The following is a 14,788-nucleotide window of genomic DNA, read 5'->3' on the forward strand; positions in this document are numbered from 1 at the left end:
CCATAAAAAAAAAAAAAAGGAATTTTGTAAGACAATTGTGTTTGGGTGTAGAAGTCAGCTCATAGATTGCAGTGAGAGATCTTTTGCAGGGGCGGAGGGGGGGGGGGAGGGGGAGATCTTTTTCATCTTTTATTTTCTTTTTTCTAAATATGAAACTAACGGAACACCTTCTTTCGATTGACAAGGAATTGTTTGAGAAAGCAACACACCATCAATTTTTAAAGCAAGTTGGAACACTCACTGTGGAACCTCAGCATCTTAAATCTTGGCTTATTCAAGATCGATACTATACGGGAGGATATACCAAGATGATGGGTATCATGATATCACGTTTAGCATTGTATGAGGATCAACGTGAGTTTGGGGACAACGATCCATCTTATACCGAAGAAAGAGCACAGAATGTGATGAAAGTCTTGTCCTTTGCTTTATCCAATATCCATCGCGAAGGTTTATTCTTTAGTGAGATTCTTGCTAGAACCCCTTATGCGAACTGTCAATCATCCGAAGCTCAAAAGTCATGGACGAGTCGTTATGTGGATTTTGTAAAGAAGGTGGCTCATGAAAGTGGCTATGATTTGGGTGAAGCTTTGGTCGTACTATGGGCTATGGAGATTATCTTTTTTAACGCTTGGAATCATGCTTTATCTGTTCACAAGAGTAGTTTGGAAGGAGAAGAGGTCGAGGCGGACACAGTTCATGTCAATACCTGTAAAGAATTAATGACCAACTGGACCATGGCTGAGTTTGGTGTGTTTGTGCAGGAATGTGAGAATCTGGTTGATCAGCTTGATTACAGTGATCCTCGTCGTCTTGCCAGTCTCGAAAAGGTGTACAGGGAGATTTTGGCGCTTGAAGTTGAGTTTTGGGATATGGCCTATGATAAATAAATAGGATGATTTGCCTTTGATATATATTAAAATAGGCGTTGTATGGGAGAAACTTGCATAATAGCTTAAGGAGATGTAGTGGCTCGAGCCCCCAAAACGACGGTCTTTTTTTTTTTTCTCTTTTAAAAATTCTGACTGCTAAAGCAAAAATTTTATTTAGGAGTTTTACTATAAATAGGGAAGAAAAAAGAGAACCGAATTTTTTTTTTCTTTAATCAAAAATAGAAGAATGCAGCCACGATGGAACGTTTTGTCAGTTTATTTTGACCTCGATGTTTCATTGCCAGGAATCATTTTATGATTTCAACGCATACAAGAGGGAAATGTCTTCCTGACCCCTTTTGGGGTTGAAACGGTGCTCTTTTGTCATTTGTTTGATTTATAGGGTTTCGTGCCGACTGGAGACTACAAACACTATTTATATTTATATATATATATAAAAAAAAAAATGAAAAAAAAAGACAGTTGAGTTAAAACAAGCGTGAGAAATGTGTCTCTATTTAAAATTAAAAGCCCATTGCTTTTTGAAGTTGTCATCTTATGTATTTCTTTTTTTTTTTTCTCGTTCTGTTACACATGCACGATATCGTATAAAGTGGCGTCAAAATCTGGCCTTTTTTTTTTTTTTTTTTTGCTAAAGGAAAAATTGTGTCATTTCTATAAATAAAAAAAAAAGAGCCTTTTTTTGGTCTCGAACAATAGACTCATTGACAAAAATAAAATAAAAAAAGAGCCCAAAATGAAATTAGATACTTGGCAAAGACTATAATAATGGGTTAAAAGCTGTTTCAAACTATTAATAGGCCATTGTGATGTAAAAAAAAAAAAAAAAAAAAAAAAAAAGACAGTAAAAAAAAAAAAAGATCTTCAGGGCAGAAATAATGACGAGATTCACCATAGCAACTTTAAAACGCCACAGACAGAAATACGTAATGACATTTTTTTTTTTGTTTTGATGATCAGGGAACTCCCCAATGGGTGATCTTTGTTCTTACTATTTATGGATTAAGCCGAGCTAAAAAAAAAAAAAGAAAAAAATAATGTTTCGGTTGCTGTTTAAAAATAACTCACCGCTTTACTTTTCAATGTGAGTGCACAGACAGAAAGAAAGCCAATGTTTACTATGCTTAAAACAAAGGTGATGGCAGAAAGAGAGAGAAAAAAAGAGAGAGAGAGAGAGAGAGGGAAAGGTGGTAGGTCTATACCTAATGAGGGCGTTATTAATTTATATTAAATATATGTATTTTTAGTGTAATCCGCTCACAAAAACGGATGAGATCAAATCTGATTGCATATGCAGTAGAACCGGGTAAAAGGGTAAAAAAAAAAAAAAAAAAAGAATAATGATAATATGAAGGAAAAGGTGCACTGAGAGAGATTGTGTTTGCAAGAAAAGCGAGCTACTAATTTTAAAATTGCCAAGAGTAAGCGGATGGTCAAAATAAATTGAGTGGTCTGCAAATCTGTTCTTTCTCTCTCTTTAAAGGGAATAGGTAAAAAAAAAAAAAAAAAAAAGAGGGGATAGACATGATATAATTATAAAACGTAATTGCATTTATGTAATTGTGTGACACGGTTGGATCGACAACTCTATTAAAAAGGCCAATGAAAAGCATTCCCCACGTGTGCTAAAAGGAATCAGGCCCCGGCCTCAAATGAGAAGTCACACAAAAAAGCGCAGCTATTTGCAGTGATTAAAGCAAAGAAAAAAAAAGGGCACATTTCTATCTCTTTCTTTCTTTCATTTACTTATCTTTTTTTTTTAAACAAAAAAACAATGCTTACATCATCTACACCTATTTCACCTCCTGTGACACCTAAATCAGTCTTGCGGGAACATGTTGATATTCCTGAAGATGCCATGTTACAATTACCGGTGACTGCCTATGTGCCTTCGATTGATCTACGCCGTAAATCCAATGCACGCCGATATAGTAGGGCAATGGCAACAGCGGATAAAGATGCCATCACATTCAGTAACCCATTTGCGCTGGAGGGACAAGTGGAGGTGACAGCATCAGCTATAAAAAGTCATCGTTCGAAATCGATCCCTCGAAGATCGCCTTCACCTTCCACAAGAGGTAGCTTTACAATGGACTTTGTCGGACTTGGCAACGTCGGAACTTCTGAGTTGTCTAGGAAGAGACGGAATAGCAATACGACGGAACCAATGGTCACACCAAACCAACCAACGTTTAACACCACTTCCATTCTCAACACAGAAAGACATGTAAAGAAATCAAAGACAGATGCCGCAGCAGCTTATGATAGAGTGGATATTAACATGAGTGACAAGGATGCATTCCAGAACCCACAATGGATTCCTGACATGAATGTCTTTCATACTCTTCCTGCCGTCCGTGTTGTCTGGAAAGGTACACTTTTTTTTTATTATTATTGTGAGGCATATCACACACTAACACACACACACAAAAAAAAATAGGCTCACCGTTGGATATATCACAACTACCTTATTACGATACATTACATCCTGGTGAAGTCAATATCGCCTCCACTTTAAGATTGACACCAGAACAATACCTTAAATGCAAGCGATCTCTTATCTTGGCAGCAGAACAGTTTGATAAATTGGATATCTCTTTCAGAAAATCAGATGCACAAAAGTGTGTAAGAATCGATGTAAACAAAACTAGTACACTCTGGAGTGTCTTTAGTAGATTGGGCTGGTTTAATCCCAGATCTGCCTAAAAAAAATGAACAACAATTATGACCTTTTATGAAAAGAAAAAAAAAAAATGTAGTCAAAAAAAAAAAAAATGTATGTTATGTGTAAATATATTCCCCCCCACCCCTTTCCTCCCTTTTTTTTTTTTTTTTTTTTTTTTTTTTTAAAAAAAATATATATATCTCTCTCTTTTTCTCTCCTGCTTTTTTTTTGTTGTTGTTGCTGTTGTTATATGAGTTTATCTTCCAAGAGGATACTTGTTTTTTGCACACTGATTGTGTTTCTATTCATCTTTTATCTATCGAGTAGTCTTTATTATTCAGGAACAACTCAACACAAACGATGCCTATTACCTAAATTTATCTCGAATTACAAGAAGAGCGATCACAAAGTGTTTACGGACTTGAATCTGATTACGTCCTCCCCCTATGGGCGTAAAGAAAAGTTGCTGGTGCTGACACCACTCAAGGACGCCGAACCTTATCTGGAGCGCTATTTCGAATTATTGGACGGCACAACCTATCCCAACGAACTCATCTCTTTAGCTTTTTTAGTATCAGATTCATCCGACAATACCGTGGCTGCTCTGGAATCTCACATTCATCGTATCCAATCTCGTTCAACATGGTTTGGTAAATCCCATTCCTTTGCATCCGTACGTATCTTTAAGAAGGATTTCGAGTTTAATCTATCGGGAGAGGAAAGGCACAAGTATGAAATGCAACCCTTGCGAAGGAGTATCATGGCAAGATCACGTAATTGGTTACTGACAGCTGCTCTCACACCCGATATCGCTTGGGTCGCTTGGGTCGATGTCGATGTCGTCCATTACCCAGCCACTATCTTTGGTGACCTGATGCGTGCCGACGTCGATGTCGTCGTACCCAACTGTTTGTTAAAGAGAGAAGACAACGAATTCTGGGCCTATGATAAAAATAATTGGCAAGAAACCGATGCCTCTAGAAGAATACAAGAGGATTTAAATGCTGATTTTGTCTTATTGGAAGGATACTATGAGTTTCCTACTTATCGCTACCTGGTACGCCTTCTTTAAAAAAAAAAAAAAAAGAAAAAATGGATATCATACATGAGACTCAATTTTTTTTTTTTTTTTAATTATTATTATTAGATGGTGGATATGCCGACAGAAGTCGGTCTAGATTACAAAGTGCCTCTGGATGGTGTAGGAGCCACTTTTACACTAGTGAAAGCTCATGTGCATCGTGAAGGTGCCATGTTTCCTCCATTTACGTTTCAACATCAAGTAGAAACAGAAGGGTTTGCAAAAATTGCCAAGGCAATGGGATTTTCTGTCTATGGTCTCCCTGGTTACCTTATCTATCATGTACAAAACCATTAAAATAAAAATAAATATCCCCCCCCCCCTACTCTCAATTGGTCATTTTTTTTTTTTTTGAAAATATTGGTCGGATTTTTAAATTCAATTGACCACTCTCTTTTTTTAGCTACATTTGGTCAGACCAATTGCTCTCTTTTTTTTTTTTTTTTGAACTTCATTTGGTCACTTATTTGAAAATCAATTGGCCATTCTTTTTTAAAAAATTATTATGGTAATTGTATAGAAGCTGTTTAGCGACCGTATTAAGATAGTTATCATATTGATTTATTGAATGTTCAGTCAAGTCTCTGAGAACGGGCACAGTTTCGTTTGCTTCAATTATGCGCATAGTAAAAACCGCTAAATCGGTGAACTTATTATTATGTTTTGCCTTTGCTTTAACAACAGCCCAGAATTGTTCGATTGCGTTAAGTTAGAGTGAATAAAGGAGTAGCCTCTGCTTATAGCTATTGGATGAGGCTTTTCATTTTAGAAAACTCAAAATCATTACTTGACTGGCCAAGGGTTATTTTTAGTACACTCAAACCGTCAATTTTTTGTGAGATGGAACAAACTTTAGTTGATAATCTTTAAGCTGCAGCGTGTTCAGTTTATTGCTGTTGTTGATGGACTGAGAGATATCTTGGCTTGATACTTATTCATAAGTATTGCAACAGAGCAATTTTCGTTGAGAATCCTATGATTCATTATCAGAAAATAAGACAATAAACCATTCTTACTTAAACTAACTAAAAAGAGGCTTCATTTTTATTTATTATTTATAAAAAAAGTTATTCATCTTAATCATTTTTTTTTATCTTCTTCGTTGTCAGTGTTTCTGGTATTAATTCTTCTTTATCTTCTTCATCCCAGTAGTCATCTAGCCAGTTTGAGTTTTCAGCACTATCACATTGACCCGATGCATACAATATATCTCGTACGTTCTTAACAACCTCTTTAGCAATCCAAGCAGAATAGAGAGCGGGTAAAACTGTTGAACCAAAGCCTGAAATATCATTCGAAATATGGGTATTTTTTGATTTAATTATCCTTGTTGTGTAATGCTTGGGGCGATCGGCAGTCATAAAAAAAGATTCAAGGCCAGAATAAATGAATCCAATGGTTTGGATCTTTGGTCTTGACCTCCGAGAATTGATTCACGCACCACGAATTACCAACGTATGTGTATCACAAATCATGATTTTTTCACATGGGCAAGATAAGGTCTCAAATAGAGAAGATATCCTTCAGACACTTGGGAAGTTTTTTCGACCCTTCTTCTAATCTTTTTGTTCCTTCCTCCCCATCATAAGCTTTACCGGCCTCGGCAGCACCATACTCAATAGCCTCATCGTGGCCGACTCGATTTTCGCAAAATATCATATCACATCGATATCTCATCTTTTTTCTTTCTCTCACCTGAACACCTCCAATTGATCGCTCCTTGTTTTTTCGTTTGCTGGAGCTAACACTGGAACATTCTTGACTGGAAAAAATAATATTAATACAAAAGTGTTAAGCATAACTGATATAGTAATTTGCTTACCTTTAAACATCAAGATTTTCTACACTGTCAAATGAGCTGTCAACAAATTGCCATACGTGAGAAAGGTACCATGATTCCCTGTGGGCTTTGTTCAATTTCTTGGATTCGTACAATCTCAATAATGTGTAAATAGAGTGTCGGATCCAATCGAAATCACACTATAATTCATGGAAATGTCTAGACCTCCGTATTTTTTTCAGACGCGTTTTTTAGTACTACTTACCGGAATTTTGGACAGGACCAGCAAGCCAGTATATTCACAGCCATCTACAGTGCATTCAAAGCCACTCACGGTTCATGAGTTTCAAAACTCATGAACCCTCTGCCCTAGGAGGTCGCCCTCCTATAGCAAAGACTAGCCGCAGTCGCAGTACCGCCATAATAACTTTTTTTTTTTTTTCCTTTTAGCGTCTTTTTTAAAAGAAACAAGAATCACTAATAACTAACCTTTTTATATTATCCGTTACTTTCATAAGATGGAAGAGAAAAGAAAAAGGAGGAAGAATAAAGTGTGTGTGAACCAGCTTTTATTTGTAAGCTGATAAACAAGCTTATGTCAGGATGATTTAATTTGCATGTTTCATCTTTCAAAATGTTTGGGCCTTTACTTAAAATAGAAACATATGCAAAATTAAGCCTTCCCAAAGCAAATGGGAACTTGGTAATTGTATATCTGCGTTCAAGTAGTAGCTTGTAAATGCACAGTGAAGCAGATTTTCAGGAAAACAGAAATCAATCATCCTATGAAGTTTAGACGATATAGCATGTCAATTGACGTGTAGACCTTCACGTGATTCTAAAAAAAAAATAATACGTTTGACATTTCCTGGATAAATTTCCCCCCTTCCTCTTGATTACTCCCAGTATCCTCCAGTTGATTGTTAATAAATTCCTCTTCTTGTATTCGTAAAAGTTTCTTAGCTTGTGAGATGGAATAAACTTTAATTGATAATCTTTAAGCTGCAGCCTGTCCAATATATTGCTATTGTCGATGGAATGAGAGATATCTTGGCTTGATTCATAAGTACTGCAACAAAGCAATTTCCGTTAAGAATCCTATGATCCATTATCAGAAAATAAGAAAATAAACCATTATTACTATAAAGAGGCTTCATTTTTATTTATTATTTATAAAAAAAGTTATTCATCTTAATCATTTTTTTTTATCTTCTTCGTTGTCAGTGTTTCTGGTATTAATTCTTCTTTTTCTTCTTCATCCCAGTAGTCATCTAGCCAGTTAGAGTTTACGGCACTATCACATTGACCGGATGCATACAGTATATCTCTTACGTCCTTGATAACCTCTTTAGCGATCCAAGCAGAATAGAGAGGCGGCTAAAGCTGCTTAGCCAAAAGCCTGAGATATCATTAAAGATATGGGGTTTTTTCGACTTTGTTATCCTTGTTGTGTAATTCCCAAGGCGATCTGCAGTCATAAAAAATGATTCAAGACCAGGATGAACGAATCCAATGGTTTGGATCTTTGATCTTGACCTCCGGGCATTGAATCACCACCACGAATTACCAACGTACTTGTATCACGAATCATGGTTTTTTCACATGGGCAAGATAAGGTCTCAAATAGAGAAGATATCCTTTAGGCACCTGGGTAGCTTTTTTGACCCTTCCTCTAATCGTTTTGTACCTTCCTCCCCATCATACGATTTACCTGCTTCAGCAGCACCATACTCAATAATTTGATCATGACCAACTCGATTTTCGCAAAAGATCATATCACATCGATAGCCCTCTTCCTCTCATCTGAACACCTCCAATTGATCGCTCCTTATTTTTTCTTTTGCTGGAGCTTGCACTAGAACATTCTTGGCTGGAAAAAATAATATTAATACAAAAGTGTTAAGCATAACTGCTATAGCAATTTGTTTACCTTAGAACATCGATATTTTCTATACTGTCAAAGAAAATATCAATGAATTGCCATACGTGAGACAAGTAAAGATTCCCGGTGGGCTTTCTTCAATTTGTTAGATTCATACAATCTCAACAATGTGTAAACTGCATGTCGAATCCAATCGAAATCACACTATAATTCATGGAAATGTCTAGACCTCCGTATTTTTTTCAGACGCGTTTTTTAATACTACTTACAAGAATTTCGGACAAGACCAGCAAGCCAGTATATTCACAGCCATCTACAGTGCATTCAAAGCCACTCACGGTTCATGAGTTTCAAAACTCATGAACCCTCTGCCCTAGGAGGTCGCCCTCCTATAGCAAAGACTAGCCGCAGTCGCAGTACCGCCATAATAACTTTTTTTTTTTCCTTTTAGCGTCTTTTTTAAAATAAACAAGAGTCACTAATAACCAACCTTTTTAAATTATCCGTTACTTTCATAAGATGGAAGAGAAAAGAAAAAGGAAGAAGAATAAAGTGTGTGTGAACCAGCTTTTATTTGTAGGCTGATAAACAAGCTTATGTCAGGATGATTTAATTTGCATGTTTCATCTTTCATAATGTTTGGGCCTTTACTTAAAATAGAAACATATGCAAAATTAAGCCTCCCCCAAGCAAATGGGAACTTGGTAGTTGTATATCTGCGTTCCAGTAGTAGCTTGTAAATGACAGGAGAACAGAAATCAATCATCCTATGAAGTTTAGACGATATAGCATGTCAATTGACGTGTAGACCTTCGTGATTCTAAAAAAAAAAAAATACGTTTGAAGAAGTTCTAGACATTTCCTGGATACATTTCCCCCCTTCCTCTTGATTACTCCCAGTATCCTCCAGTTGATTGTTAATAAATTCCTCTTCTTGTATTCGTAAAAGTTTCTTAGCTTGTGAGATGGAACAAACTTTAGTTGATAATCTTTAAGCTGCAGCGTGTCCAATTTATTGCTGTTGTTGATGGGCTGAGAGATATCTTGGCTTGATACTTATTCATAAGTATTGCAACAGAGAAATTTTCGTTGAGAATCGTATGATCCATTATCAGAAAATAAGACAATAAACCATTTTTACTTCAAACTAACTAAAAAGAGGCTTCATTTTTATTTACTATTCATAAAAAAACTTATTTATCTTAGTCAAATTTTTTTTCATCTTCTTTGATGTTAAAGTTTCTGGTATTAAATCTTCTTTTCCTTCTTCATCCCAGTAGTCATCTAGCCAGTTTGAGTTTTGGGCACCATCACATTGACCGGATGCATACAGTATATCTCTTACGTCCTTGACAGCCTCTTTGGCAATCCAAGCAGAATAGAGAGGCGGCTAAAACTGCTTAGATAAAAGCCTGAGATATCATTAAAGATATGGGTTTTTTTCGACTTGATTATCCTTGTAGTGTAATTTCCAGGGCAACCTGCAGTCATAAAAAATGATTCTAGGCCAGAATGCACGAATCCAATGGTTTGGATCTTTGGTCTTGACCTCCGAGAATTGATTCACCACCACGAATTACCAACGTATGTGTATCACAAATCATGATTTTCTCACATGGGCAAGATAAGGTCTCAAATAGAGAAGATATCCTTTAGGCACTTGGGAAGTTTTTTCGACCCTTCTTCTAATCTTTTCGTACCTTCTTCCCCATCATACGATTTTCCTGCTTCAGCAGCACCATACTCGATTATCTCATCATGACCGACTCGATTCTCGCAAAAGATCATGTCACATCTATAGCCCATCTTTTTCCGTTCTCGCATCTCAACACCTCCAATCGATCGATCTTTATTTTTTCTTTTGCTGGAGCTTACGCTCGAGCATTCTTGACTGGAAAAAAATAATATTAATACAAAAGTGTTAAGCATAACTGATATAGTAATTTGTTTACCTTAGAACATCAATGTTTTCTATACTGTCAAATGCAGTGTCAATAAATTTCCATACGTGGGAAAGGTACCATGATTCCCGGTGCGATTTCTTCAATTTCTTAGATTCGTACAGTCTTAATAACGTGTAAATAGAATGTCGGATCCAATCAAAATCACACTATAATTCATGGAAATGTCTAGACCTCCGTATTTTTTTCAGACGCGTTTTTTAGTACTACTTACAGGAATTTTGGACAGGACCAGCAAGCCAGTATATTCACAGCCATCTACAGTGCATTCAAAGCCATTCACGGTTCATGAGTTACAAAACTCATGAACTCTCTGCCCTAGGAGGTCGCCCTCCTATAGCAAAGACTAGCCGCAGTCGCAGTACCGCCATAATAACTTTTTTTTTTTCCTTTTAGCGTCTTTTTTAAAAGAAACAAGAGCCACTAATAACCAACCTTTTTAAATTATCCGTTACTTTCATAAGATGGAAGAGAAAAGAAAAAGGAGGAAGAATAAAGTGTGTGTGAACTAGCTTTTATTTGTAGGCTGATAAACAAGCTTATGTCAGGATGATTTAATTTGCATGTTTCATCTTTCAAAATGTTTGAGCCTTTACTTAAAATAGAAACATATGCAAAATTAAGCCTTCCCAAAGCAAATGGGAACTTGGTAGTTGTATATCTGCGTTCCAGTAGTAGCTTGTAAATGACAGGAGAACAGAAATCAATCATCCTATGAAGTTTAGACGATATAGCATGTCAATTGACGTGTAGACCTTCACGTGATTCTAAAAAAAAAATACGTTTGAAGAAGTTCTAGACATTTCCTGGATAGATTTCCCCTCTTCCTCTTGATTACTCCCAGTATCCTCCAGTTAATCGTTAATAAATTCCTCTTGTATTCGTAAAAGTTTCTTAGCTTGAAGTAAACCCGCGACGTCTAGGGAGTTTCAGAATAAAAAAAAAACAATTTAAGTTTGCAAAAGTAACTCCCCCTTCAATGAAAATAAAAAAATAAATTGTATTCTTTACTATGTTAAGTTTCAATAAAAAGGATATAGATTAGTTAAATATGTCGATTGCATCATAAAAATATTCTGCCAATGACTAAGTCTACTTTATTTTTTTTGTAAAAAAACCTACAAAGAATCATTAGCCAATCATAACCCAGAAGTATTTTTTGCGGTTGTTTTATTGTTTCTTCTTTGATTTGCTTCCATGCAACCAAATATGGCATCGAGCCACTACAAAAAAAAAAAAAAAAAAAAACGATGCCAGAGTGTATATTAGTTTCTGAACTCTCTCTGTATAAAAAGTAAGAGAGTTTTTTTTTTATATATATATATACCTGTTTTATAAATAGAAGCACAAACCCATGCACAAAAGACAAAAAAGAGACCTCGTTGCGTATCTCCCATCTCGGCCAACAAGGGATAGACCCAATAACCGTTTTCTTCATAGCATACATTGACCCAATAATAATAAGCCAAAGCAAATACATAGATGGCCAAGATATGAAGCGGAGATCTTTTGAAAGACTTGAAGAGCAACATGTCGGTCAAGAGGCAACATGCAGGTAGGAGATGGATGCAAATATCGAGGAAAGGTGGTAATTCATGCTCGAATTCTTGTGGAAGTAACAGGTACTTGTCATAACAGTGAATAGGCCAATAGAACAGACTGATCAATCCTTCCGTCTAGGGCGCGGGTGATTTTGTTTTTAGTCTAAAAAAGGGATACATATATATATATATTTTGACCTTACCGGAGTGGCAAGGGCTGATAAAGTGCTGTAGATGACTATTGTATTTCTCTCTTTTTTTAGATAGGATGACTCATGATAAAAAAAAAAAAAGCTTACAGTTGAATGCACCTGTTGTCAAGTTTAGGATCCGAGCTGCCAAGGCAAGTGTGGCTAGTGATAATCCAATAATGGTCAAGAACTAAAAAAAAAATAAACTTAATAATCCCCTATTTCCCCGCCCGCGCTTGTTGCCCAGTTTTCATTTTTACCTGAAAGTGACCACCATAGCCTGGCATAGCAAAATCATGAACAATATGATACAAGCCATACACGTTTGAACAAAGACCTGCTGTCACAATTAAAAAGTTGATTATTTTGGACATTGAAAAAAGTTTTTAGAAGCAAATTACTATCCCATGGCTGATAAATTATTATTATATATATATATATATACAAAAAAAAAAAAAAAAGACTCCGCGGCACATCTCTGTTTCTAAAAAAAAAAAAAAAAAAAAAAAAAATGTATTGTAGCGTGTGTGTGTGTAGTGTGTAGGGGAATACTATTGGGGGAGTGGGGGGAGGAGAAAGTAAAATATATCGAACCAGCAATAAACAAAAAAACAAAAAAAAAGTCTAAATCAAACCATCTTCAACAAAGGCAACACCATCAAAGGCAATATCCAATAATTGACCGTTATCGTCTTTTTTCACTTTAGCACTGAGGGATAAATCATGAACATGAAATGCAAAATCCAAATCTTTTTGGCTTTCCAATTGAATATATCGATAACCTGTATCTGTCACAATAAATCTACATTCGAGTAATTGTACATCCCTTTCATCCATATTCTGACAATTGATGCTGGGTGGTGGGTGCAATTTAATCTACGGGAAGGAGAAAGAAAAAATTTCATTTTAGTATCCCCCCTTTTTATACATATACATTTATATATATTTTACCCAGATGGAACCGTCGTAGGATATTTTAGTGGACAGTGTGCTTGTATAGATGTAAGGATGGCGTACAAGAAATCGGTATTTTAAAGAGGTACGCATCGGCATTAATAAATCCAAGCCAATGTAATCCCCAGCATGAATATTTTCCACAGACTTCCAAGCCGTTTGATCCTCCCCATCTACCGCTCCAGCGTACTTGAAAGCATCATCATATCCAGCATAAAAATCACTGTGCATTTCTCTTGACACGTTCACATCAATGGTAGGATTATACGAAAAGAGTTCAATGTTGGGTAAAATACGTTTGTTCGTGAGAAAGAGGCATCGATCATCACCACATGATGCTCGGGCATGACGATCCATAACTACCGTGGTTGTTGTTTCTACCTCGCTATTCAATGGTGCCACACCTTCCTCTTCTTCTAGATCATTGTACAGAATCGTCAGGCCTAGATCCATGTGCTCTAATTCACGCTCATCGAGTTCCTTCTTCTTCTTACTACTGTCGCTGCTTGATCCTCCTTCTAATGCATACGGTATCTGATTCATAAACATGGTGAAATACATATCAGCATATTCGTCCACTACAGACGTCTTGTCAAAGTTGTCCATAAAATTCGAGACAGCCGTCTTGGTCACAAACGTCCCCGACGCCATGTCCATGTAGCATGTATGTATATCGAGATCTACATTGATATATATAAAAAAAGTGATGAGCTCTTCCCGTACTCTTAACTCCCTCACCCCCAAGCTCTCTCTCTTACTTGTGTTGACAAAACAATAGCGCCATTGGGAATCAAGAAAGGCAGCATGGTGGCTTGATTGGCCATGAATGAGATGAGGCCATCTTAGGAAATTGGCATATATACTTCTAAGCTTTTGATCTGATCTGGGGATATCTTGGAAATAACAATAGGAAGTTTTTGAAAGACGACATGCATGATATCTTGCGGAAGAACCCATTTTTGCTGGTGCATTGATGACTCGTAATTTATTCGAGTTACAGCCTGTGGTATGAATCATCTAAAGAAAAAGAAGAATTGAGTTTCCATAAGGTGTCTCAACAAAAAAAAAAAAAAAGTTAGGAGGGGGGAGGGACTTACATCAATGGTGATATGAAGGGAAGGATCATCGTTCCATACAATATAATGAGCAAACATATCATACTGACATAATTCACTCAAGATAGGTTTCACAGTCTCTTCCAGTGCTTGTTCGTTTTGAAGCAAGATGATGGAGGTAGTCAAAGATCGTCCTTCGTCTGGGTAAACTTTATCTAATAAGTCCACTTCGTCCATGGGATCGTTGTAATGTTCCATTTGCCAATCCTGGTATTTTTTCCCACTAAAGAATCCAACGTGTACAAGTAAAATGATGCATGCGGAAAAGAGACCGGTAGCGAGCACGACGAGTTCGAGCCAGCCCGATGCGGCGTATCGTTTGATGCAACGTCGTTTCCAAACGGATAAATGTCTGCGTAATTTACTTTCTTGCCAGAGTCGTTGAATGTAAGGTGGAATACGGTGTTGAAAGGGATCCGAGCTAATATTAATGTGGATGCCTCGTAGACTGTTACTACTGGAACTCGAAGAAGGTCGTCGAGATGAAAGGAAAAACTTTTGTCCAAACGGTTTGTCATGGTTCGAACGCATGATGGCTGCTTAATTTAAAAAAAGTTCTTAAAGGGAAAAAAAAGGGGGGGAAAGGGGAGAGAGAGAAGAACACTTATTTTTTTTTTATGAAAAGTCACGTTACACCCTTTTTGAATCAAAGCAAGCAAACAAAACAAAACAAAAAAAAAATTGACTGTTTGTATATGTATATATATATATATTTTTTTGTTTCC

At 36.5% G+C, this 14,788-nt stretch overlaps 8 protein-coding genes across 8 annotated transcripts; 3 read left to right on the top strand and 5 right to left on the bottom strand.

Annotated features, from left to right (window-relative positions):
- Nucleotides 1-99: 99 nt before the first annotated feature.
- On the top strand, nucleotides 100-1,346 carry EV154DRAFT_42288 (uncharacterized protein). Its single transcript, XM_051596110.1, has one exon. It carries the CDS (start codon nucleotides 150-152, stop codon nucleotides 888-890), a length of 741 nt encoding a protein of 246 aa, XP_051453096.1. The 5' UTR covers nucleotides 100-149; the 3' UTR covers nucleotides 891-1,346.
- Nucleotides 1,347-2,390: 1,044 nt separating this feature from the next.
- On the top strand, nucleotides 2,391-3,763 carry EV154DRAFT_523483 (Homeodomain-like protein). The gene is made up of 2 exons (XM_051603106.1): nucleotides 2,391-3,265; nucleotides 3,334-3,763. Exons 1-2 carry the CDS (start codon nucleotides 2,668-2,670, stop codon nucleotides 3,597-3,599), a joined length of 864 nt encoding a protein of 287 aa, XP_051453097.1. The 5' UTR covers nucleotides 2,391-2,667; the 3' UTR covers nucleotides 3,600-3,763.
- EV154DRAFT_523489 (Anp1-domain-containing protein) lies at nucleotides 3,714-4,964 on the top strand. The gene is made up of 2 exons (XM_051603107.1): nucleotides 3,714-4,615; nucleotides 4,706-4,964. The coding sequence occupies exons 1-2, from the start codon at nucleotides 3,809-3,811 to the stop codon at nucleotides 4,934-4,936; spliced, it is 1,038 nt and encodes a 345-aa protein (XP_051453098.1). The 5' UTR covers nucleotides 3,714-3,808; the 3' UTR covers nucleotides 4,937-4,964.
- Nucleotides 4,965-5,773: 809 nt separating this feature from the next.
- Nucleotides 5,774-6,814, bottom strand: EV154DRAFT_523501 (uncharacterized protein; the record flags this gene model as incomplete). The annotated part of the gene is given in 3 exon segments (XM_051603108.1): nucleotides 5,774-6,403; nucleotides 6,447-6,449; nucleotides 6,467-6,814. A coding segment is annotated over 1 exon segment (192 nt), but the record flags the coding sequence as incomplete, so codon positions are not given.
- Nucleotides 6,815-7,668: 854 nt separating this feature from the next.
- EV154DRAFT_523504 (uncharacterized protein) lies at nucleotides 7,669-8,700 on the bottom strand (the record flags this gene model as incomplete). Its single annotated transcript, XM_051603109.1, has 2 exons — nucleotides 7,669-8,210; nucleotides 8,350-8,700. A coding segment is annotated over one exon (171 nt), but the record flags the coding sequence as incomplete, so codon positions are not given.
- An 864-nt stretch (nucleotides 8,701-9,564) lies between these two features.
- Nucleotides 9,565-10,606, bottom strand: EV154DRAFT_523507 (uncharacterized protein). Its single transcript, XM_051603110.1, has 2 exons — nucleotides 10,254-10,606; nucleotides 9,565-10,192 (listed from the first exon to the last, which is right to left on the bottom strand). Exon 2 carries the CDS (start codon nucleotides 10,123-10,125, stop codon nucleotides 9,934-9,936), a length of 192 nt encoding a protein of 63 aa, XP_051453101.1. The 5' UTR covers nucleotides 10,126-10,192; nucleotides 10,254-10,606; the 3' UTR covers nucleotides 9,565-9,933.
- Nucleotides 10,607-10,942: 336 nt separating this feature from the next.
- On the bottom strand, nucleotides 10,943-12,504 carry EV154DRAFT_523510 (FAR-17a/AIG1-like protein). Its single transcript, XM_051603111.1, has 6 exons — nucleotides 12,255-12,504; nucleotides 12,103-12,184; nucleotides 12,007-12,041; nucleotides 11,590-11,938; nucleotides 11,385-11,485; nucleotides 10,943-11,272 (listed from the first exon to the last, which is right to left on the bottom strand). The coding sequence occupies exons 1-5, from the start codon at nucleotides 12,366-12,368 to the stop codon at nucleotides 11,433-11,435; spliced, it is 633 nt and encodes a 210-aa protein (XP_051453102.1). The 5' UTR covers nucleotides 12,369-12,504; the 3' UTR covers nucleotides 10,943-11,272; nucleotides 11,385-11,432.
- EV154DRAFT_523519 (uncharacterized protein) lies at nucleotides 12,458-14,693 on the bottom strand. The gene is made up of 4 exons (XM_051603112.1): nucleotides 14,046-14,693; nucleotides 13,707-13,965; nucleotides 12,946-13,628; nucleotides 12,458-12,870 (listed from the first exon to the last, which is right to left on the bottom strand). Exons 1-4 carry the CDS (start codon nucleotides 14,592-14,594, stop codon nucleotides 12,619-12,621), a joined length of 1,743 nt encoding a protein of 580 aa, XP_051453103.1. The 5' UTR covers nucleotides 14,595-14,693; the 3' UTR covers nucleotides 12,458-12,618.
- Between the last annotated feature and the right edge of the window lie 95 nt (nucleotides 14,694-14,788).

Source organism: Mucor mucedo, assembly GCF_025094135.1.
Source record: "Mucor mucedo strain NRRL 3635 chromosome Unknown EV154scaffold_123, whole genome shotgun sequence".
Lineage (NCBI taxonomy): Eukaryota > Fungi > Mucoromycota > Mucoromycetes > Mucorales > Mucoraceae > Mucor > Mucor mucedo.

Excerpts from the sequence above, each read along its gene's own strand:
- EV154DRAFT_523489 (XM_051603107.1), top strand. The coding sequence starts at position 3,809 with ATGAGTTTATCTTCCAAGAGGATACTTGTTTTTTGCACACTGATTGTG. Across the intron at positions 4,616-4,705 it reads TTCCTACTTATCGCTACCTG|ATGGTGGATATGCCGACAGA; the intron begins GTACGCCTTCTT and ends TATTATTATTAG.
- EV154DRAFT_42288 (XM_051596110.1), top strand. The coding sequence starts at position 150 with ATGAAACTAACGGAACACCTTCTTTCGATTGACAAGGAATTGTTTGAG.
- EV154DRAFT_523510 (XM_051603111.1), bottom strand. The coding sequence starts at position 12,368 with ATGTCCAAAATAATCAACTTTTTAATTGTGACAGCAGGTCTTTGTTCA. Across the intron at positions 12,042-12,102 it reads GACAACAGGTGCATTCAACT|TCATCTACAGCACTTTATCA; the intron begins GTAAGCTTTTTT and ends GAAATACAATAG. Across the intron at positions 11,486-11,589 it reads TGCTTCTATTTATAAAACAG|TGGCTCGATGCCATATTTGG; the intron begins GTATATATATAT and ends TTTTTTTTGTAG.
- EV154DRAFT_523507 (XM_051603110.1), bottom strand. The coding sequence starts at position 10,125 with ATGCGAGAACGGAAAAAGATGGGCTATAGATGTGACATGATCTTTTGC.
- EV154DRAFT_523483 (XM_051603106.1), top strand. The coding sequence starts at position 2,668 with ATGCTTACATCATCTACACCTATTTCACCTCCTGTGACACCTAAATCA. Across the intron at positions 3,266-3,333 it reads CGTCCGTGTTGTCTGGAAAG|GCTCACCGTTGGATATATCA; the intron begins GTACACTTTTTT and ends AAAAAAAAATAG.
- EV154DRAFT_523519 (XM_051603112.1), bottom strand. The coding sequence starts at position 14,594 with ATGCGTTCGAACCATGACAAACCGTTTGGACAAAAGTTTTTCCTTTCA. Across the intron at positions 13,966-14,045 it reads CCCTTCATATCACCATTGAT|ATGATTCATACCACAGGCTG; the intron begins GTAAGTCCCTCC and ends CTTTTTCTTTAG. Across the intron at positions 12,871-12,945 it reads CCTACGACGGTTCCATCTGG|ATTAAATTGCACCCACCACC; the intron begins GTAAAATATATA and ends TCCTTCCCGTAG.